General features: G+C 44.5%; 1 protein-coding gene across 2 annotated transcripts in view; it reads left to right on the top strand.

Annotated features, from left to right (window-relative positions):
- The window catches only part of etfdh (electron transfer flavoprotein dehydrogenase), a 67,916-nt gene extending 53,557 nt beyond the window's left edge, over nucleotides 1-14,359 (top strand). For both annotated transcript variants that reach the window (XM_078540493.1, XM_078540504.1), the window contains exon 13: nucleotides 13,200-14,359. In XM_078540493.1, the coding sequence (XP_078396619.1) occupies nucleotides 13,200-13,363 (164 nt within the window). In that variant the 3' untranslated portion in view covers nucleotides 13,364-14,359. The remainder of the gene's footprint in view (nucleotides 1-13,199) is intronic.
- The last annotated feature ends 10,225 nt before the right edge of the window (nucleotides 14,360-24,584 follow it).

The raw sequence follows: 24,584 nt of genomic DNA, 5'->3' as shown, positions 1-24,584 counted from the left end.
ATACAAATTTTCACTTTTTGTGAAGGTCTTTTCTACGTTAACCATCCATCTATTCTCTTCGGGGCAAATATGATCCTTGAATGGCTTGTTGAGACACATATCCAAAGGCTGAACTATGGATGTTAGACCACCTGGTATAACTGTAATTTGGGCATTGTTTCTTTGCAGATATCTCTTGATCTTATCAGTTACATGGGATCTGAACATGTCCCACACAAAGGAGTTGCATTCTTTGTATAAGCCACCTTTTTTTTAAAAAAAAATTTTTATTCGTTCACTGGATGTGGGCTTCGCTGGCTAGGCGATCATTTATTCCCCATCCCGAGTTACCCTTGAAAAGCTGGTGGTGAGCTGCCTTCTTGAACTGCTGCAGTCCATGTAGTGTAGGTATACCCACAATGCTGTTAAGGAGGGAGTTCCAGGATTTTGACCCAGCAACAGTGAAGGAACAGCGATATATTTCCAGATCAGGATGGTGAGTGACTTGGAGGGGAATTTCCAGGTGGTGGGTTCCTGGGCAGAATTTTGCCGTCGGCGAGCAGTGGGCAGGGCCCACTCGCTGACACGGGATGACGTCAGGCAGAACCCCTGACGTCATCTGGCCCCTTTTAAATTTTCAGGAAGGCGAGCCCGAAGCAAAATCAGCTGCGGGCCCGCCGACCTGTCAATGGCCAAATGAGGCCATTGATTGGATCATTTAAACAATTAAAGGACCTGCCTGTCCAACCTTAAGATTGGCGGGCAGGCCAGGAGCCCCAGCGGCAAATAGAGAAAACATGAAACCTCATCCACAGGCGGGATGAGGTTTCATGCAGGGTGTTAAAAATTTTAATAAAGTTAATCTGTAAATTATGACCAAGCCCCATCTCATGTGACATTGAGGGAGACATGTTAGGGAATTTTTTTTTTCTATTTTTAATCTTTTTCAAAGTGGAAGCGATCTCCCTGAGGCTGCACTTAGCCTCAGGGAGATGTGCGCTCTTTCGTGCGCATGCGCGAAAGAACACACTTTCGCTTTTAGGGAATCCCCCCGAGCAGGAAGCAGATAGTGCTTCCCGCCGGACGTCACGCTGGGCGGGCCTTAATTGGCCTGCCCACGTAAAATGGCGGTGCGGCCCGCTTCGCTGGCAGGGATCGGCTCCCCGCCTGCCGGAGATTGGGTCAGGAACACCCGACAGGCAGAAAATTCTGCCCCCCATCTATCTGCTGCCCTTGTCCTTCTGGATGGTAGCGGCCGTAGGTTTGGAAGGTGCTGTCGAAGGAGCTTAGGTGAATTCCTGCAGTGTATCATGTAGATGGTACACACTGTTGCTACTGTGCATCGGTGGTGGAGGGAGCAAATGTTTGTGGATGTGGTGCTAATCAAGTGGGCTGCTTTGTCCTGGACAGTGTCAAGCTTCTTGAGTGTTGTGGGAGCTGCATTCATCCATGCAAGTGGGGAGTATTCCATAACACCCCTGACTTGTGCCTTGTAGACGGTGGACAGGCTTTGGGGAGTCAAGAGGTGAGTTACTCGTCGCAGGTTTCCGAACCTCTGACCTGCACTTGTAGCCACAGTTTATATGGCTAGTCCAGTTCAGTTTCTAGTCAGTAGTAACCCCCAGGATGCTGATGGTGAGGGATTCAGTGATGGTAATGCCATTGTTCATCTAGGGGGCAATAGTTGGATTCTCTCTTGTTGGAGATGGTCATTGCCTGACACTTGTGTGGCACGAATGTTACTTGCCACTTGTCAGCCCAAGCCTGGATATTGTCCAGGTCTTGCTGCATTGGACATGGACTGCTTCAGTATCTGAGAAGTTGCGAATGGTGCTGAACATTGTGCAATCATCAGCGAACAACCCCACTCCTGACCTTATAATGGAAGGAAGATCATTGATGAAGCAGCTGAAGATGGTTGGGCTGAGGACACTGCCCTGAGGAATTCCAGCATTGATGTCCTAGAGCTGAGAGGACTGACCTCCAACAACCACAACCATCTTCCTTTGTGCTAGGTATAACTCCAACCAACTGAGCCCCCTGATTCCTATTGACTCCAGTTTTGCTAGGGCTCCTTGATGCCACACTGGGTCAAATGCTACCTTGATGTCCAGGGCAGTCACTCTCACCTTACCTCAGGAGTTCAGCTCTTTTGTCCATGTTTGAACCAAGGCTGTAATGAGATCAGGAGCTGAGTGGCCCTGGCAGAACGCAAACTGGGCATCAGTGCCAAGCAAGTGCCGCTTGATAGCATTGTTGATGACCCCTTCCATTACTTTATTGATGATCGAGAGTAGACTGATGGGGTGGTAATTGGCCGGGTTAGATTTGTCCTGCTTTTTGTATACAGGACACACCTAGGCAATTTTCCACACAGCTGTGTAGATGCCAGTGTTGTAGCTGTACTGGAACAGCTTGGCTAGGGGTGCAGCAAATTCTGGAGCACAAGTCTTCAGTACTATTGCCGGAATATTGTCAGGGCCCATAACCTTTGCAGTATCCAGTGCCTTCAGCCATTTCTTGATATCACATGGAGTGAATCGAATTGGCTGAAGACTGGCATCTGTGATGCTGGGGACCTCCGGAGGAGGCCGAGATGGATCATCCACTCGGCAGTTCTGGCTGAAGATGGTTCCAAATGCTTCAGCCTTATCTTCTGCACTGATGTGCTGGGCTCCTCCATCATTAAGGATGGGTATATTTGTGGCGCTGCCTCCTCCAGTGAGTTGTTTAATTGTCCACCACCATTCACAGCTGGATGTGGCAGGACTGCAGAGCTTAGATCTGATCCCTTGGCTGGGGGACCGCTTAGCTCTGCCTATCACTTGCTGTTTATGCTGGTTGGCACACAAGTAGTCCTGTTTTATAGCTTCACCAGGTTGACCACCCCATTTTTAGGTATGCCTGGTGCTGCTCCTGGCATGCCCTCCTGCACTTTTCATTGAACCAAGCCAGGGTTGATCCCCTGGCTTGATGGTAATGGTAGAGTAGGGGATATGGCGGGCCATGAGGTTACAGATTGTGTTTGAGTACAGTTCGGCTGCTGCTGACGGCCCACAGCGCCTCATGGATGCCCATTCTTGAGTTGCTAGATCTGTTCAAAATCTATCCCGCATAACATGATGGAGGGTATTCTCAATGTGAAGGCAGGACTTCGTCTCCACAATTGTGCGGTGGTCACTCCTACTGATACTGTCATGAACAGTTGCATCTGTGGCAGGCAGGCTGGTGAGGATGAGGTCAACTCTCGTTGGTTCCTTCACCACCTGCTGCAGACCCAGTCTAGCAGCTATGTCATTTAGGACTTGGCCAGCTTGGTCAGTAGTGGTGCTAACCGAGCCACTCTTGATGGACATTGAAGTCCCCCACCCTGCGTCCTTGCCACCAAATGATGTTCAACATGGAGGAATACTGATTCATCAGCTGAGGGAGGGCTTTGCAGGTTGTCATTTCTGGTGCCTAAGTTGAAGTTCATTCCTTTTTTGTGACTTTGTAGTGATTTATTTCAACTGAGTGGCTTTCTGGGGCATTTAAGAGTCAGCCACATTCCTGTGGATCTGGAGTCACATGTAGGCCAGACCAGGTAAGGATGACAGATTTCCTTCCCTAAAGGGCATAAATGCATTTTATTGAATTCAAATTCCACCATCTGCCGTGGCGGGATTCGAACCCAGGTTGGGGAGCATTACGCGGGGTCTCTGGATTACTAGTCCAGTGACAATACCACTACACCATCACCTCCCCTATTCCACACATTATCAATCCACAACTTCACTCCATCCTCATCCATCTAAGCGTTGTCCTGGACATGCTGTTGTAGGGAACTTCATATTCAGCATGGTTTTACAATTGAAAATTACCATAGGCTTTAATTTTGTTCTGTCGGCCATGCAGGCTAGTATCACCGTGAATTGTGTCTTCTCATGTCCTGTGGTTTTCACTGGAACTGTTTTCGAACCTTTTCACTCCATAGTTTAGTTACTGGGTACATCGAAAATATGAGCGTTTCAACCATGTTGCCAATTTGATATAATGAGTACTCATTTTTGCCACTGTCCTCTAATGATTCACCGGAAACTGGTAACTTTGGCATCAAGGTTTTTTGATAATCTGAGTGATCTCAGCCTTCTGCCACAACATTAGACCTTTTCATTCCATAAGGTGACTGCACCAACTAGCTGTTACTCGGAAATCTTTGCTGGTCTCAGGCTTTGATTTGGCTCATTTAATTGGCCCACTTAAGCGTGTAGATATGCACTGCATTTCTGATGACTATGTAACCATTCTGATGATTTTCAAGGACTAATCTCAAGATCCAGCCAGTGGCTGGTTCAAATGACGTATTTGATCTTGGACATTTTCTTCAAGGTGGATTCCTGCTTCTTTCATTCTCACACCAATTTTTCACTAACACCAACTTCCCTCGCCACAGCACAGTTATTTGATAAGTTAGCAAATTTTATGACTTTTAGCTTGAAACCAGCATCATACTTCGTTCATTTTGTTGGAAGACTCATCTCTCTTCATCGTTCACCACGAATGGACTAACATGTGTGGATATGTGTTAAACTCCTGCATATCTTCGCAACATGGCCCGTATCACCTACTTGATCCCTTGTACCCCTATAAGGTATCGTTAAGTAAAATATGTATTTATGGGGTGAAAAATTGAGGCTGATTACTAATGCGAGTATAGCATATTGTGGCTGAAAAGGGGGGTAGCCTTTGGGCGGATTTGTCCCAGATTTGCACTAAGCCCACCAGCCGCAATGGCGGCTTTTCACGCCTTATCGACCCAAACCCGCCGCATTAATTATGCAGTCCCAGCAAACACGGCACTTACATGGAGGGGGGCTCTTATTCGCCCGCCACACCATCACTTTACCATTTCAGCACGCCGGGTACCATATTTAAAGTAGAGCCGCATGCACACCTCTCAGTGCTTCCAGCCCAAGACTGCTGCAAAGAAGATGTGGCCCTAAAAGGCAAAAAGACTGCATCCCCCAGGTTCAATGACTTGTCCCTCGAGTGCCTTTTGGACACAGTGGAGGCTCGCCATGATGTCCTCTACCCCTGCTCTGGGCGCAGGATGGGCAGCAGCTTCACTAATCCAGCTTGGGAGACGGTGGCAGCAGTGGTCAGCGCCAACGCCCTTCAAAAGAGGACAGCCACCCAGTGCCGAAAGAGGATGAATGATCTCCTCTGTTCCACCAGGGTAAGTCACTCTTCTCATCATTCTCAACTCTCACACGCTCAAACCCATCACACATCCACAGGGCCCTCACTCACTGCCAGTTCAAGGCACATCACCATTCACTTTCTCTCACACACCTTCATTGTCTTCATCCCATGAGACCACTTACCACCCACATATGCCAAACATACTTATCATGTGGCCTAGCAGGTATCCTGCTTACACACTGTCCATCTCTGTTCATGCAGGGCAAGCTGGCACACAACAAGAGGCAGAGGTCGCACATTGGTGGATGAATGCCTGAAATCAAGGTGCTCACTGACTTTGAAAACATGGCCATCCAGCTGGTCGGTGCGGATCTGGACCATTCCTGTGCTGACGGTGAGATCGGTGGTGCTCTACCAAGTGAGAATCCAGCAGTGCAGCATCCATCAGACAACCATGGTGTGACCAATGTTTCCTGTTTCATAGGCCACTGCCATGCACTAATTATCTCCCCTTGCTTCCATAGGCACATCTAGGAAACAGCCGATGGAGTCCATGACCCAGGGCCTCCAATCAAGCCCCGAAGAAACTTCTGAAAAGGAATCTGGAGGCACCCTCCTTGAAGTCCCATCACGGTGCTCACCCACACCCTCCACCAGTGCAGACACACACCTTGGTGGGACCTAGCTTTACAGTAGCCTCAGGATCACAATCAGGTGAGCACATCGCACTGTCTGATCCTCAGCAGGCAGCGACAGGAATTTCCCAGGTCCCCGGCACTCGGAGGATTGCTGGAGGCCAGAAATTTGCTGAGTCCAAGTCATTTGACGAGCCTCTGGACTTGGTCGTGTCACAGTTGCTGGAGCTGCAAAGGGAAGCTCAGTAACATCAGGAAGGGATGTCCGTTGCACTCCTCACATTGCAAGGCACAATGGAGGAGTCCGTCCGCCTTCAGGCTGAGATGATAGCGCCGGCATGCCAACGCACTGAGGTCAACACTAGTAGGATGGCAGCTGCATGGAGACCTTGGTCCAGGATGTCGCTCCTGCAATGTTGCGCGGGCTCAACTCCATCACTGAAGCCACAGTTGGCCTCCAACAGTGTGTACGCGAGAGGGGTGCAAGGCAGCTCAATCTCACTCCAGCTACCCCTTCTCCTCAAGGAGTTAGCCAGGGCCCTTGGGCACCCATAGGGAGGAGGATCAGCAGGCGTACCCCCCGGGTTAATCCATCCAGGTGCTCCTGGCAGTGTCTGGCCCATTCTGAACCCTCTCTTCCTGTGACCTCAGCAACTCCAGCTTCACAGACCGAGGAGAGTGTCATTGCCACACGGCAGGAGTCCGAAAGCAGGCCGGGGCCCTCCAGGTCTTGGCCCTCCAGAGGACGCCCACCAAGGTCATCACAGACAGGCGTAGCAGTCAGCAGGCTATCTCCACTTCTGCTGTGGATGGCCGGGGAGCACCAAGACATGGTGGCAGGGGTTAGGAAGGTTAAGAAGATATAGTTGCACAAGCTGGGCACATGTGTCAATCACTTGTACATACTGTTCACTATTGTCAATGAACTCCCAACAATGTCTCCCTGCCTATGGATCCTTGTTCTGTTGAGCAGTGTTTATTTCACCTAGATGTGAAATCTTTCTGCATAAGATAAAGGCGGGTATCTCAGTCCAGGTCCTCTTCCTTGTGTTTTGTGCTGCCTTCAGACCGAAGTGATGGTCCGGCCTCGCACTCCACACATCACTGATGCCTGCACCTCAATGGTGCTTGTCGTTGCTGCCAGAATGTTGTGGGCAGGCATCACAAAGTACCCACATTCTCTCTGTGTGCTCTCAGCACCTTTTACGTGAGGCTGGCCCCCATCTCTTCAGCATCTATGACCAGTGACGCTGTGCTCCTAAAGGAGTCAGGTGCTGAAGGCGGTCAAAGGATCAGATGCTTTTAAAGTTTGATGGCTGTATCTCTATGGTATGACCCTCATCAGAGTGCAAGCGAGCTGCTCTCGACCAGACATGAGTCAGACATTCTCAGAGGCTGTGTGAAGATCTATGGAGTGCCCTCACTGCATGGCGTCGTCATCCTCCTGCAATTGAGCAATAATTAAGGCCTCCACTGCATCTCCATGGCAGGAACATTATCACAGAGAGTATGTGCGTTGCCATAAGTCAGACTGGAGTCAAACATTCATAGATGCAATGTGAGGATCTATGGCATCTCCTCACTGCATGTCGACATCATTCTCCTTCACAAATCTAGCAGCAATGAGGGCCTCCCGAGCATGCCTGCCTCATAGTGCGAGGGCCTCATACCCATCATCGTCACCTTTGAGGACCTCACCCTCATTCCTGCCGGCATCCTCCTCATTGGAGGAGACCTCCAGCTCCTCCATCTCCCACTCAACCAGTTCATCTCCCTGATGCAGCACCAGATTGTAAGGGGCGCAGCAGATGATGATGATGCGTGACACCCTCTGTGGACTGTATTGCAGGGTTCCACCAGACCGGCCCAGGCACCAGAACCTCATTTTCAGCATCCCATGGTCTGCACCACCAAGTTGCGAGTTGTAGCAGGAGTCTCATTATATCTTCACTCTGCTGCAGTCTGAGGCCACAACACAGGTGTCATCAGCCACGTCCTCTGCGGTAGCCCTTGTCCCTAAGAAGACATCCCTGCAGCTTCTGTGGACCCTGGAAGATGTCAGGGATCTGAGACTGACTGCGAATGTAGGAGTTGTGGACACTCCCTGGAAACCATGTGCAGACCTGCAGGATGCATTTGTGGTGGACGTACACCATCTGCACATTCAGCTAATGGAATCCCTTGCGGTTGACATAGTTGACCACTTGATGCAATAGAGATATGAGCACCACGTGAGTGCAGTCGATGGCATCCTGCACCGGTGAGAAACCTGAGATCTGGGCAAATCCAATTGCTCTTGCATCCTGGCTGTCCTGGTCCCGGGCGAAATGCACAATGTTGATGTGCCCTTGCAAAGATGGCATCTGTGACCTTTGTGGATGGAGGCTTGTGATATCCCACAGAGGTCACCTGCGGAACCCTGAATGGGGCCACTGGCATAGAAATTGAACGCCGCAGTCACTTTCACGGCCACTGGCAGTGGATGCCTTCCATGTCCCAATGGCACCAAATCCTGCAGTAGCTTCCAGATGTGACCAACTAGTTCCATAGACATGCGCAGTCTTCGGCAACACTGGTTCACTTGGTCATCTGAAGGAATGAAAGGCGGCATCTATAGACCCTGCGTCTAGCTAGGCACCAACCAGCAATGGCTTGCTGTGGCTCTTCGGTGCCGTGTGCAGGAGCCCCAGCCGTTCCTTCTACCAGAGGGCGCTGCTCCTCCCTCTGCACAGCCAGGTAGTCGCTCTCTTCTCAGTTGTCTTCACTCTCTGTAAGCCATGAGGCATACAGCTAATTCACCAGGCTCCATGACCCTATTGTACTCCTGCAGATGAAAGAGAGCCACACTTGGGTTAGCATGGGTGTACTAAGAACCTGTCTTGGTTAAGTCTGAAGGCCCCTTAACATATCCCGGAGAGTGCTGGCCACCACCTGGATGGCCAGAGATTAGTGAGCTGCATGGCTGCCCAAAACCCCACCCACCTCCACCCCAATCCAGACAACCGATTGACGGCAGCTTTGTCCATTGGACTGCATGCTCAGGCGCAGGCATTCTCCTAACCCGCGCTGCAAGGTTGCACTATTAGCTTGAACCGTGGGGGAGACTGGTCCAAACCAGGATGCTGACATTGCAAGGGGCTGTGAGCGCCTCCACCTTTAACTGCTCCATGGCCAACTTTAGCAAGGACATTGTACAAGTGCCCAGTCATCCAATTGTTCTGCAGCTCACTAAAACATTCATTACTTTGCAGTCTGTGCCCAAGGGGTGAAAAGCTCTGGAGCATTTGGTGGCACTTTGATGCCTCTGCATTGCTTGAGTGGGCAGAGAAGCTAGAGGCCCAATTCCAATCATATCAATGTGGCTGTGCCTGAACTGTCTCAACTGCGAGAAATGGTCATTTTATACAAGGTTTCCCTAATGCATGGCCGCTTCCCTCGCCCACCCCCCCAACACCCTGCACATGCTTGTGTGCTATCTTCAACTGCAGGGCAGCCCTTGCCACCCCACCCCCCCCCCTCCCCATACGCCTCAACCTTGAAAAATCCAACAGGCAACCCGGGTGAGCACTCTGCAATGTTACTGTGAACTCACCTCCAAGAACCCCTCAAAGTACAGCCCACAAAGTGCATGTCTTTTATATGCTGTTGTAAAACACGTTGGCGTAATTGGCGGACGATCCAGCAGTGGGGTGACAATTCCGGCAGGCTGGGCTTATAATGATATGCAGATGTATTACAATGAGGTTCCCAACATCCGATGATGGGAAACGCAGCCCGCCATCAGCGGGCGGAGCAGACGATCGCAAACTGGTTTCACGACGTCATTCATGAAACCAATTTTTGGTCTTCTCGCCGTATTATCTGCTCATGCCACCGAACATGCCTGATGCCAGCGGGCACAGACGATTCCGTCCTTTGTTACAACTTTGAGGTTTATAAGATTATGATGTTTTTGGAATATATCCTTTGTTTTATAGGAGTGTTATAGTTTGGGACTGTATCTTTACATTTCATGTAATTGAAAGATGATATGACATGTTGAAGTCTGCCTGACAGTAAACCTGTGTGGTTTAATTGTTCTGGATCAAATGGCAGACTCAGATTGTTTTATTGAGAGGGAGGTGCCAGATATTTGCGCTTGGAGACAATGACAGTTGTTTCTAAGTCCACAATGAGAAGACCCTAAGTCTCTTAAGACCTAAAAAAGTGTTATTGATATCAAGTTGTAAACAGCTGTGCTGAAACCTGTATGAAAGGCAGATATCAGAGATAGCTGATTAACAGTTCTACTTGGATACGTAGCTAATATGTTTTTCATTGCCATTGAGAAGGGGATAGAGGAAGCTATTTTGAGATCAAGTTACAGGCTTCCCTATAAATCCTGAAATATCATGGAGAGTGGCATTTGCAATTTGGTCTTGTGTCTTCAGCCAACTGGGAGGGGGAGAGTAAGGAAAGTTTAAAATATAACCAAGCTTGCACCTTAAGCAAACAAAATGCTGATTCTATTGCTCACCATGTGGAATGCGGGTGGAAGCTCACGGTCAGCTTGAAAACTAAGCTCACGAAGAGTTAAAACAAGACTGGAAGGTTCACCCAGCTGAAGCTAGAGGGAGAACCCCCAGGAAAACTCTCATTGTGGAAAATAGTATTGGGAAAGGAAAAGAACAGAAATAAACCTTCCAGAGCTGCAAATCTCTTTGGATTGGCTCCAAGAGAATTGGATGTCTACTTAAGAGTTTGAGTAAGTTTTTCTTTAAATTGAGTTTTTCAGTTACTATTAAAAGTAGAAAGGGGCATATTCTGTTCAGTAATTTAAAGTTTAAGTTGCCTACAGAATGCAAATAATGTTTAGTTAATAGTGTTCTTTTTGTATTTGTCTCAGTAAACGTTATAAAACAAGAATTCTTGTGTGTCTTTCAGCTAGTAACTGGAAGTTCAAATTTCTCTTTAAAAGTTATTGGTTTCCACGAAGATTGTAACAGCTTATACATTGACTATATGCAAAACCATGATTTTTGGGGCCGGAAAAATGGGGTTGTCTTAAATATTGGGTTGACTTAAGTGCCACGATCTACAGTAGGCCTGTTCCACCTTCTGCATTATGGGATGTGGGCATCACTGACAAGGTCAGCATTTATTACCCATCCCTAATTGCCCTTGAGAAGGTGGTGAGTCGCCTTCTTGAACCGCTGCTATCCTTCCTTGTGCCATGTGTACACCCATAGTGCAGTTAATGGGGGGAGTTCCAGGTTTTTGGTCCAGTGACAGTGAAGGAACAGCAGTATATTTCCAAGTCAGGATGTTGTGTGGCTTGGAAGGGAACTTACAGATGATGATTTTCCCACACATCTTCTGTTCTTGTTCTTCTAGGTGGTAGAGGTTGCAGGTTTGGAAGTTGATGTTGGTAGCCTTGGTGACTGGCTGCAGTGCATCTTCTACATGGTACACACTTCTGCAGTTGTGCATCAGTGATGGATGGGATGCCAGACAAGCAGGCTGCTTTGTCCTGGAAGGTGTTGGGATTATTGAGTGTTGTTGGAGCTGCACTGATACAGCTAAGTGAGGAATAGTTCATCATACTCCTGACTTGTGTCTTGTAGATGGTGGACAGGCTTTGGGAAGTCAGGAAGTGAGTTATTTGAATTATTGAGTTATTTGGTGAGAAATTTGAATTTCCAGAATTCTCAGCCTCATCCTTTTTTTGTAGCCACAGTATTTCTGGTCAATAGTAACGCCCAGAATCTTGATAGTAAAGAATTCAGTGATGATATAGCTGTTGAATGTCATGGGATGATGCTTAAACTCTGCCTTGTTGGAGGTGATCATTGCCTGGTACTTGTGTGGCGCAAATGTTACTTGCCATTTATCAGCCCAAGCCTGAATTTGTCTAAGCTTTGCTGCATGCAGGCATGGACTGTTCACTATCTGAGGAGTTGCAAATGGCACTGAACATCAGTGAATATCCCCACTTCTGCATTTGCAATGGAAGGAAGTAACTCAAGATAGCTGGGCTTAAGACAGTAACCTGAAATCCTGCAGTGATGTCCTCGGTCCCAGATGACATCTTCCTTTGTGTATAACTCCAGCCAGTGGAGATTCCCATTGACTTCAATTTTAAGAGGATTCCTTAAAGCCATACTTGGCCAAATGCTGCCTTGATGACCTCAGAGTAGATTGCATTTTGTTGGAAGTTCCCTAGTGTTTTGTCCAATTGGTTATTTTTCACCCATAAGTCTGGACATTGTGAGCTATAAAACAGTGTAGGTATTGCAACCGAATTCAACCTTGTTCTTGACATATATGCACATATCAGCAGGAGTCACGGATGAATGTGTATATGTGTGTGTGTGTGTGTGTGTGAGAACTCGAGTGCTTTGTTTTTATTTGCTGTACTTCTGTAATCTAAGAGTTGTTGAGGCCAACTGAACCACCAGCCAGTCGTCCAGAGATCAGCTTTTAAAAATACATATATGTGGGGGGCATGATATTCTCTTCAGTGTATTGATACAGAACAAAGTTATCAACACTTGTAAGAATATGGCAGACTCTCCTACCTCTGAAAGCTCCAAATGTCAAAACTCACTGTTTAAGGTAAATTTTGCTTTTGCACTTGCTTGTTAAAACAGCTTACTTGGTTTAAAAAAACAGCTTCCGATTTGGCTTTTAAAGTGAAAAATTAAAGGGAGATAGCTATGTTAGAGATTTACATGAACAATTTATAAAAATCTTGACATTCTGTTATTATGGATTCATTTATAAATGAAAGGAAGGTCTAGCGACTGTTTTTTGCACCTCTTCTGCCAGTGCTTCATGTAGCCCACTAAGAAGTAAAGGGACTTAGCTGGAGTAATTCACCTATGACATTCTGTTCCTCAGCTAGTAGCAATCTTGTCTCTGAGTCAGAAGGTTGTGGGATCAATGGAGAGATTTGCCATAAGATTTAGGCTAATAATACTGTCAAAAATGCCATCTTTTGAATGGGACATTAAACCAAGGCCCAATCTGGCCTCTTGAGTGTACTTAAAAGGGCATTATTTCAAAGAAGAGCAATGGTATTCCACCTGCTGTCCTGTCCAATATTTATCGCTCAAACAACATCAGTAAATCAGATTATCCTATCATTATCATGTTGCTGTTTGTGGAACCTTGCTGTGTGCAAATTGTCTGTTGCATCTCCTACATTACAGCAGTGAAAACATTTCAAAATTATTTCACTGGCTGTAAAGCACTTTGGTGCATCATGAGGTCATGAAAGGTGCCATATAATTGCAAGTTGATTTTTTCTGTTAGTCTGAGAGATTTGTCTGCATTGTAGTTCCTATACATGTTACTGTTTAATTCCCCACAATACCATCCTTGTGGTTATTTATCACATGAATCATTTCTTTCCCCTCCTCTTAGGTGTTTATGAGTATGTTCCTTTGGAAAGTGGTAATGGGATGAGATTGCAGATTAATGCCCAGAACTGTGTTCACTGCAAGACGTGTGATATTAAAGATCCCAGCCAGAATATCAACTGGGTAGTACCTGAAGGAGGTGGTGGCCCTGCTTATAATGGAATGTAAACAACCATTCAATCACAAACTGGAACTCCAGTATTATGTACTGGCATATTGTTTATTGTATGAGAGGTTCTTTTTTAAAATCAAGTGTTCAACTGTAAATCTAAAAGTGAAGAATTACATTTTTGCAATTAATTTTATATATATTTCATTCTGATTTCACCAACTCTCTATAATTCGGATCAGTTATTCCAAGAAACTGTCAGTCAAATAGATCAAAATAAAACTGTGTCCAACATTTGCCCTTATTGATGTTACTGACTCAGATATGTGTTTCATTGGCATTTATTTCATTGGCAGTTAATTGGCATAAAATATGAATCCTTGAATTAGACAGTTCACTTTTAATTGCAAAAATATTTGAATAATGTGTACATTGAGAATACAAGTTTTTTTGGTAAACTGCAAATTAAAATTCTGGGTTCAAAATTAATTTTAGTCATTATGCAGAACAGGAATTACTTGATACATTTTTTGTTGAGAATTTAACTTATGTGGACTGCTGTGTAACATTGAAAGTGATTCTTAAAAAGGAACAAGTGCTGTAAAAAAAATAATTTAACACTAAATACAGCTCAACAAGGAAAAGTCAAACATAACTATTCTTCTGAATTGCAGTTCCTTCTTGCCTTACCCAAGGTGCTACCTGTGAGATGATAAAATTATACTTGCATGTACCTTTTGACAAGCTGATTTGTAAGCTAAAATACTATTGAAAACAATTATTTGAACTTAATTTAACAAAATATGAAGTAAAAATTATTTGTAAGCAATGCAAAGCCTTATTGAGGGGAGGATAGATGGACATCTTTTAATTACCAGAAGTGATGATTACTGTTTCGGTGATAGAAAAACAGTAATAAGTAGTGGTGCTTTGTGCCCATTACTCATATCATTCAAGTAATTGATTATTATGTAATCTGATATGTTATTGGTTTGTAAATAAAAACTTGTAAATGTTCTATTTCTGTAATAAAAATTAAAATAATTTGTGAAATATTTTTGTATGAACATCAATTTTCCTGTAAAGCATCTATGTTTAAAGTATTGTAAATTCTTTCCCGTGGATCCTAAATTCCAATATACTATTATCAAGAACCAATCTGATGAAAGGTCACAGACATGAAACATTAACTCACTTTCTCTCTCCACAGACATTGCCAGACCTGCTGAGTATTTCTAGCATTTTCTGTTATTATTTCAAGATTTCCAGCATTGCCATCATCTTTGTGAATCCTTTATAACATCTTTCCTATATATATATATTTTTTTTAATAATATGGAAACCAAAATTCTGTACAGTACTCCCAGTGTGATCTAACTAAGATTCTATACAATTTTAACATAACTTTTCTACTTTTCAATTCTATCCCTCTAGAAAAGTTCCCCACTTCTTGACTTGCCGTTTATATGGTCGTATTAACCTGCATCACTACTTTTAGTAATCTGTCTGTGCCACTAGACCTCTTTGCTTGTCTACTAGACTGAGACTTATTATCCACTTAAGGGCCAATCTCCTTCTGCTGGTAGTATTTTACCTGCAGTGGGAGAGGGCCATGCCACATGGTGAGGCCGCCACGTAAACCCTGGTGGTCTGGCTGTGGGCGGTCCCTCCTGTTCAGGCACCCCAGAGGAGCCCCCTTTCCCTCAACTGATCACCACCCACCTTGCCAGGGCCTGCCTAAGGCCCGAGTGAAGCCACCCTTATCTTCCAGACTGGCCCCCTCCCTGGCTTCTGCTTGGGGATTGACTGCCATTCTAGCTGTGGCCACTGCTTCCGGTGGCGCAGATGGGACTGGGGAGCTCCTGGCTATCTGATTGGCCAGCAGTTCTTGGAGGTGGGACAACCTTCCACAAGGGGGACAGAAGCCATGGCCTTACAACCATAAAATCTGGTCATGGTTTCCCAGGCCAGCGGGGCCGCTGCCTCCACGTAAAATCCAGCCCCACCTGTGGCCTCCTTATTTTTCCGAACAAAATACACCACTTCTTGGATTTCTGCTTTTAAATTAATTTGTCAAATTATATGCCCATTCTGCAAGTTTATGTTGTCTTGTATTTTGTCACATTCTTCCTTTGTATCAACTATGCTCCCCAATTTGGTGTGATCCACAAATTTGAAAATTGTACTTTTGAATCAAGATCGTTAAGGTAAATTGCAGCACTGATTGATGTGGAGCACCACTTCCCACCTTTTGCCAGTCTCAATAATGAACCTTAACTCCTACTCTGTTTTTACAGCCAGATTGCTATCCAAGGGCCCAAACACTCCTTTCAAGTGAAGCAGCATTTCACTTGCATTTCCCCTAACTTAGTCTACTGCATTCGTTGCTCCCAATGCGGTCTCCTCTACATTGGAGAGACCAAACGCAAACTGGGCGACCGCTTTGCAGAACACCTGCGGTCTGTCCGCAAGAAAGACCCAAACCTCCCTGTCGCTTGCCATTTTAACACTCCACCCTGCTCTCTTGCCCACATGCCTGTCCTTGGCTTGCTGCATTGTTCCAGTGAAGCCCAACGCGAACTGGAGGAACAGCACCTCATCTTCCGACTAGGCACTTTACAGCCTTCCGGGCTGAATATTGAATTCAACAACTTTAGATCTTAAACTCCCTCCCCCATCCCCACCCCCTTTCCGTTTCTTCCCCCTCCCTTTTGTTTTTTCCAATAATTTATATAGATTTTTCTTTTCCCACCTATTTCCATTATTTTTAAATCTATACCTGTAATGCCCTGTCAGTCTTTCCACCCCACCCCCACTAGAGCTGTACCTTGAGTGTCCTGTCTTCCATTCTTAATTAGCACCTTTCTTAGACAATATCACCACCTTCAACACCTCTTTGATCCTTTTGTCTGTAACATCTTTTGATTATCTGCTCCTATCACTGCTTGCTTATCTCCACAATCACCACACCCTCAACTTCTCTCTCTCTCCCCCCCACCTTAAACCAGCTTATATTTCATCTTTCTCCTAACTATGCTTCAGTTCTGCCAAAGGGTCATGAAGACTCGAAACGTTGACTGATTTCTTCTCCACCGATGCTGCCAGACCTGCTGAGTTTTTCCAGGTAACAGGTAATTCTGTTTTTGTTTTGCTATCCATTCTGCTGTTTGTTCCCTGACTCCACATACTCCGACTTCAGTGATGATACCATTAGTGGTACCTTAGTGAAGGCTTTTTGAAAATCCAAGTATACTGCAAAACCCTTGTCTACTCTTTGTTACTTCTTTAAAGAATTCAATAAGGCTGGTCAAGCATGACCTTTTTGAAATTACTGGTGATTCCCCTTATGCTTTTGGTTTCGAACTATATTATTAATAATCTTTGAGTATAGATTAGAATAACTAAGTTAAGCTAACCGGTGGACTTATTCTATTTCCCTTTTTAAATAGCAGAATTCAAACATGCTAGCCTGGAGCTTTTGCTCAGCTTTTCTGGTTTTTTCAGCACAGTTCACTCAAAATCAAATTAATAACCATTGCCACTAATTACATTCATTTGCAGGCCTCTGAGGGTCTAAAAATTAAGTTTCTTTTAGGCTTAGTGACTCTAGATATGTTTTAAATGGTTCTGTATAGTTTTTTTAAGTCAGTGATTTTAAAATCCAATTACTTGTTGGTGGTGAACTGTATTGATCAAACTGCACCAAGTTACCACTCAAATATATTAAGAAACACTTTAAGCAAGATTAAAACAAAAATTAGGTTTTAAAGCACTGCTCAAATATGTGTTCATGGAAGATTGTGAGCGGAAATTTGAAAACAAAAACACTTCTCAATACTGTCGCAATTCATATCCAGATTACGAATTTCACCCAATTTCACTTTCCCATGCCCACCAGTCCTCTGGTACAATTCACATTTCTAATAAATGTTTATGTATATGTAATAATACTTCTCCTTTATAGTCCCTAATATTTTAATATTCAGGGATGTAATCCATCCAGACCAAGGTTTTATTCACTGTTAATTTTGACTCGTTTATCAATTATCTCCCCTCCCTTTTTATCTTAAATGTCTTTTTTTTTTGATGTCTACCTTGTTATGTCTCTTTGGTACATAAACTCATAGACATTTACAGCACAGGAGGCCATTCGACCCATCGTGTCCATGCCGGTCAACAACAATCTGATTATACTAATCCCATTTTCTAGTGCTTGGTCCATAGCTCTGGAGGCTAGGGCAACGCAAGTGAATATCTAAATACTTCTTAAATGTTAATAGAGTTTCTGACTTAACCACCCTTCCAGGCAGTGAGTCCCAGACTTGAAAAAAAATCTCCTCAACTCCCCTCTTAGCCTTATACCTCTTACCTTAAATCTATGCTCCCTGATTATTAACCCCTCCACTAATGGAAAAAGTACCTTCCTATTCACCCTATCTATGCCCCTCATAATCTTATACACCTCTATTAGGTCCCCTCAACCTTTGCTGCTCCAGGGAAAACAACCCCAGCCTATCCAATCTTTCCTCATAGTTCAGACCCTCCAGTCCAGGCAGCATCCTGGTAAATTTCCTCTGCACCCTCTCCAGTGCAATCACATCCTTCCTATAATGTGGTGACCAGAACTGCACGCAGTACTGCAGTTGTGGCCTAACCAGCATTTTATAAAGTTCCAGCATAACCTCTCTGCTCTTGTATTTTATGCCTCAACTAATAAAGGCAAGTATCCCATATGCCTTTATTATCCCATATATTGAGGCAAAGTAATTCTTCAATATTTCTGCCATTTTGATGTCATAACCGAAGTTTTTCTTGTGCATCCCATGTGGCACTGTCCCTATCCTGATTTTTCTTATTTTTGTATGTAAGAACATAAGAACTAGGAGCAGGAGTAGGCAATTCAGCCCCTTGAGCCTGCCCCGTCATTCATTACAATCGTGGCTGATCTCATTTCGGCCTCAACTCCAATTTCCCACCCTCTCCCCATAACCTTTCAACCCATTGCTAATTAAAAATCTGTCTATCTCCTCCTTAAATTTATTCAGCGTCCCGGCATCCACTGCACTCTTGAGGTAGTGAATTCCACAGATTCACGACCCTTTGAGAAAAGTAATAATTCCTCATCTCTGATTTAAATCTACCACCCCTTAGCCTAAAACTATGGCCTCTTGTTCTAGAATGCCCTACAAGGGGAAACATCTGCTCCATGTCTACTTTGTCTATCCCCTTTAGCATCTTATATAGCTCAATTAGATCTCCTCTCATCCTTCTAAACTATAGCGAGTATAGGCCTAAACTGCGCAATCTCTTATAAGACAAGCCCCGCATCTCTGGAATCAATCTAGTGAACCTCCTCTGAACTGCCTCCAGTGCAACTACATCCTTCCTTCCTTGGTTTTACAGCTGACCTGACTTAGGGGCTGTGCCTGATTTATCCCTTGTTTTTGTTAATTTAGTTAATTGTTTTAACTCTGAAAGAGTTACATCCTTCCTCAAGTAAGGGGACCAAAACTGTACACAGTACTCCAGGTGCGGTCTCACCAATGCCTTGTACAGTTGCAACAACACTTCCCTATTTTTATACTCTATTCCTTTAGCAATAAATGCCAAAATTCCATTTGCCTTCCTTATTACCTGCTGTACCTGCATACCAGCTTTCAGCAATTCATGCACGAGGACACCCAGATCCCTCTGCACTGAAGTATTCTGAAGTTTCTCTCCATTTAAATAATAAATCACCTTTTTATTCTTCTGACCAAAATGGATAACCTCACACTTATCCACGTTAAACTCCATCTGCCAAATTTTGGCCCATTGACCTGACCTGTCAATATCCATTTGTAAATTTCTTATTTCTTCCTTGCAACTTACTTTCCCACCTATTTTGGTATCATCTGCAAATTTAGCTATAGTACCTTCTACCCCTGAATCCAGGTCATTAATATAGATTGTAAATAGTTGGGGCCCAAGGACCGAACCCTGTGGCACCCCACTAGTTACAGATGCCATCCAGAAAAAGACTCATTTATCCCGACTCTCTGCTTTCTGTTGGTTAGCCAATGCTCTATCCAAGCAATATATTACCCCTAACTTCTTGCGATCTTATCTTTTGTGCGGCACCTTATTAAGGGCCTTCTGGAAGTCCAGAATCTACATCTACATCTACAGGATCCCCATTATCCACTTTGATTGTCACATCTTCAAAGAACTCTAGCAAATTAGTCAAACACGATTTACTCTTCATAAAACCATGCTGACTCTGATGAATTGCATTTTGACTTTCCAAATGTCCCATTACTACCTCAATGGATTCCAACATTTCCCAACGACAGACGTTAAACTAACTGGTCTATAGTTTCCTACCTTCTGCCTCCCCCCCTTTTTGAATAAGGGCATTATATTGGCATTTTTCCAATCCACTGGAACCTTTTCAGAATCCAAGGAATTTTGGAATATTATAGCCAATGCATCCACTATCTCCACTGCCACTTCCTTTAAGACCCTGAGATGTAGGCCATCAGGTCCTGGGGACTTATAAAGTCACATGGGAGACTTATAAAGAAGGCAAATGCACATGGGATACAGGGTAATTTGATAAGGTGGATTCAAAATTGGCTTAGTTGTAGGAGACAGAGGGTGATGACAGAAGGATGCTTTAGTGACTGGAAGCCAGTGTCTAGTGGCATACCACAGGGATCTGTGCTGGGTCCCCTATTATTTGTAATTTATATAAATGACATAGATGACTATGTGGGGGGTAGAATTAGTAAGTTTGTGGATGACACAAAGATTGGCTGGGTGGTTAACAGTGCGGTTGAATGTCTTGGGATGGTCAAATGGGCAGATAAGTGGCAGTTGGAATTTAACCCTGAAAAGTGTGAGGTGATACACTTTGGAAGGAGTAATTTGACAAAGAAGTATTCAATGAATGGCATGACACTAGGAAGTTCTGAGGAACAAAAGGACCTTGGTCTGTGTGTCCATAGGCCTCTGAAGGTGGAGGGGCATGTTAGTGAGGTGGTGAAAAGGGCATAAAGGACACTTGCCTTTATCAATCTAGGCATAGATTACAAAAGTAGGGAGATCATGTTGGAGTTGTATAGAACCTTGGTGAGGCCACAGCTGGAGTACTGTGTGCAGTTCTGGTCGCCACATTATAGGAAGGATGTGATTGCACTGGAGGGGGTGCAGAGGATGTTGCCTTGGATGAAACATTTAAGTTATGAAGAGAGGTTGGATAGACTTGGGTTGTATTTGTTGGAGCAGAGAAGACTGAGGGGCGACCTGATTGAGGTGTACAAGATTATGAGGGGCATGGACAGGGTGGATAGGGAGCAGCTGTTCCCCTTAGTTGCAGGGTCAGTCACAAGAGGACACAAGTTCAAGGTGAGGGGCAGGAGGTTTAGGGGGGATGTAAGGAAAAGCTTTTTTACCCAAAGGATGGTGAAGGTCTGGAATGCGCTGCCTGGGAGGGTGGTGGAGGTGGGTTGCCTCACATCCTTTAAAAAGTACCTGGATGAGCACTTGGCACGTCACAACATTCAAGGCTATGGGCCAAGTGCTGGTAAATGGGGTTAGGTAGGTAGGTTAGGTGTTTCTCATGTGTCGGTGCAGTTTTGATGGGCAGAAGGGCCTCTTCTGCACTGTGTGATTCTGTGAAACACTCTATGGAGAGAGAAAAAACAGAGTTTAAAGCTTCACGTCAATGGCCTTCTTGGAAAACTGGGAAATGTAATAGGTATTAGGCAAGTAAAAGTGGAAGGGTGGAAAAAGAACAAAAAGATCTATGATGAGTTGGAAGATAGGAGAGATTAAATGACAAAAGAATTGGTGATGCAGAGCCAAAAGTAGTGACAGCGGGATAAGTAAAAAAACAAAAAGATGTCTAGGGGAGTTGTGAATGGTAGAATGATGAACAACCACTGTCCAAAAGCAGAAACAAGGGAAAGACCATAATTGAAATTTGCAAAGGAAAGGAAACAAAATGGGCCAAGATTACGGTCTGAAATTGTTGAACTCAAGAGTCTGGAAGGCTGGTTGAATGATGAGCGTTTTTTTTAATCAAGCTTACATTGTGCTTCATTGCAACATTGCAGTAGCCAAGAACAGAGGGATCAGCATGAGAGCAGGATAGAGAATTGAAATGGCAGGCCACCAGAAGCTTAGACTCACACGTGTAGACACAACTGAAGCATTCCGCAAAGCGGTCACCCAGTTTAATGTAGCAGAGACCACATCATGAGAAGCAAACACAGTATAATTAATTGAAAGATGCACAAGTAAATTGCTGTTTCACTTTGCAGCACTGTTTTGAGCATTTGGATTGTGAGAAGGGCAGAGGTAAAGGGGCAGGTGTTGCACCTGTGCTTGCATGGAAAGGTGCCACCAAGGGAAAGGTCGCTTCAGGATACTGAAAGGGGAGGGGAAATGTATTTCATGGTGGCAATACACTGGAGGTGGGGGCATGACAGAGGTTGTTGGAGGTGAGGTGGAAAGTGAGGGCAAGGAGAACCCTATTGTGGTTCTTGGAGGGAGGAGAAGGGCTGAGAGCAGACATAGTTGAAGGCCCTGTCAACCACAGTGGGGGGAATCCTCAGTTGAAGCAAAAAATAGACATTGGAAGCACTAGTGTGAAAGGTTGCATCATCTGAACAGATGCAACAGAGAAGGAGAACCTGGAAGAATGGAAAAGAATCCTTATGGGAAGTGAGATGTGAGGGAGTGTAGTCAAGGTAGCTCTGGGAATCAGTGGGCTTATAGTGAACATTAGTACACAGCCTAACTCCAGAAATGGAGACAAAGAAGTCAAAGAATGGAAGGGAAGAGTTGGAGATACACCATGTGAAGGTGAGAGAAGGTGAAAATTGGAAGAAAAGTCGATGAAGTTTTCCAGTTCAGGACGAGAGCAGGTAACGATATTGATACAGTCATCAGCATACCAGAAAAAAAATGAAGTATGATTAGAACTGGAACACAGGGTGTTCTACATATCCTACAAAAATGCATGTATAGTTAGGACCCATACGGATACTTAGTGCAAAACTTTTTATTTGGAGGAAGTGAGTGGAGTTGAAGGAGAAGTTTAATTTATCAGAGTTCTTTGAGGAAGTAACTAGTAACATGGATAAAGGGGAACCTGTGGATGTGCTGTACTTAAATTTCCAGAAGGCATTTGATAAGGTTCCATATCAAAGTTTACTACTCAAAATAACAGCTTATGGTACGGGGGGTAACATATTACCATGGATAGAGGATTGGTTAGCTAACAGGAAGCAGAGAGTAGAGATAAATGTATGTTTTTCAGGTTGGCAAGATGTGACGAGTGGAGTGCCAGAGAGATCAGTGCTGGGACTTCAACTATTTACAATTTATATCAATGACTTGGATGAAGGGACTGAATGTATGGTTGCTAAATTTGCTGATCACACAAAGATGGGTAGGAAAGTAAGTTGTGAAGAAGACATAAGGAGTCTGCAAAGGGACATAGTTAAGCTGTGAGTGGACAAAAATTTGGCAGATGGAGTATAATGTGGGAAAATGTGAACTTGCCCACTTCGGCAAGAATAGAAAAGCAGCATGTTATTCAAATGGAGAGAGGTTACAGAACTCTGATGTACAGAGGGATCTTGGTGTCTTGGTACATGAATTACAAAAAGTTAGTATGCAGGTACAGCAGGAAGGCAAATGGACTGTTGTTGTTTATTGAAAGGGGAATTGAATATAAAAGTAGGGATGTTTTGCTGCAGATGTGAGAATACATCTAGAGTGCTGGGTACAGTTTTGGTCTCTTGATATAAAAAAGGATATGGATGCATTAGAAGCAGTTCACTCGACTGATACCTGGGATGGAGCAGGTTATCTTACAAGGAAAGGTTGGACAGACTGAGCTTGGATACATTGGAGTTTAGAAGATTGTGTGATGATCTCATTGAAACATATAAGATCCTGAGGGGACTTGACAGGGTGGATGCTGAAAGGATGTTTCCCCTCATGGGAAAGACTAGAGCTAGGTGACACAATTTAAAAATAAGGGGTCTCCCATTTAATGCAGAGATTGTGAATTTTTGGAACTCTCTTCCCCAGAGACCAGTGGAGGCATTGTCAATGAATATTTTTAAGGCAGAAGTAGATTGACTCCCTTGTTAATCAAGAATCTAAGGTTATGGGAGGTAGGCAGAATGTGGAGTTGAGGCCACAATCAGGTGAGCCATGATGTTACTGAATGGTGGAGCAGATTCAAGGGGCCCAATGGCCTACTCCTGCTCCTAATTCATATGTTTGTAAGTTGTTCAATGTCAGGACATTTCAGCCAGGTGGAGAAGAGCGATACTGAATGGGGACTTTTGCTTCTACTCCTTCTCCAACTTGGACTGCCTGCTGCTCCACAGTGCCATGGTGATCCCTAACAGGTAGCAAGTACTTTGAACCTGTTGGGATGGACCAGTGTCTTCGAGACCTCCTTTGCTTCCCTGACCCTCTTCTTGCTCAACTAACTGAGTCACGTACTCCCCCTTTCCTGCACCTATGCCGCCCTGAGTTGTGATTGCATTCTAGAGTGAAATTCCTCCTCCTCCATTATGTGTCAGAAGGTCTCTAACTTGCACTCCAGCTCAACATCTCTGAGATGGAGTGACTCAAGGTAGAGAAATTTCCTGCAGACATGGCAGTCAGGGAAAAGGTTGCTGACCCAAAAAAGCCCAAATTCTGCAGCATCAAAGGTTGTATGCAAATTTTTTAATTTGATAAAAGTATTTGGCTTAGAATTTCCACAAGTGACCTGCATCATTGTTGTTCCTTTTTAAAACTAAGTTCTGCATGCATCAGTGGCTCCTGAAGGGAGATGCTTACAAGTTTCCTAAGTGTTCATTTATGTCAATGTTAAAACTACCTGGAAACCTCTGTACAGCCTTTGAAATGACAGTTCAAGAGGCACTTTTTAACATCAAACTGAGAGACAAACCAATAAGTGAGAAACTGTACTTGATTCATGCATTTCATTCCCTCATAACTTCATTTTATACCTTAGCAAATTGTCATTGACACCTAGAATTATCCAGCGTTGTGTGGCACTACCACTATGCTAAATTAGATGGATTCAGGACAGACCTAGCAACACAAAAATGGGCATCCCTGAGGTGCTGTGGGCCATCAGCAGCAGCAGAATTGTGTTCAACCACAATCTGTAATCTCAGGCTCAGCATAACCCCCACTTTACAAATACCATCAAGTCAAGGTTCAATGAAGAGTGCAGGAGAGCATGCCACAAGCAGCACCAGGCAC

This window comes from Cetorhinus maximus, chromosome 1 (genome assembly GCF_964194155.1).
Source record: "Cetorhinus maximus chromosome 1, sCetMax3.hap1.1, whole genome shotgun sequence".
Lineage (NCBI taxonomy): Eukaryota > Metazoa > Chordata > Chondrichthyes > Lamniformes > Cetorhinidae > Cetorhinus > Cetorhinus maximus.
This window is presented reverse-complemented; position numbering and strand designations above follow the sequence as displayed.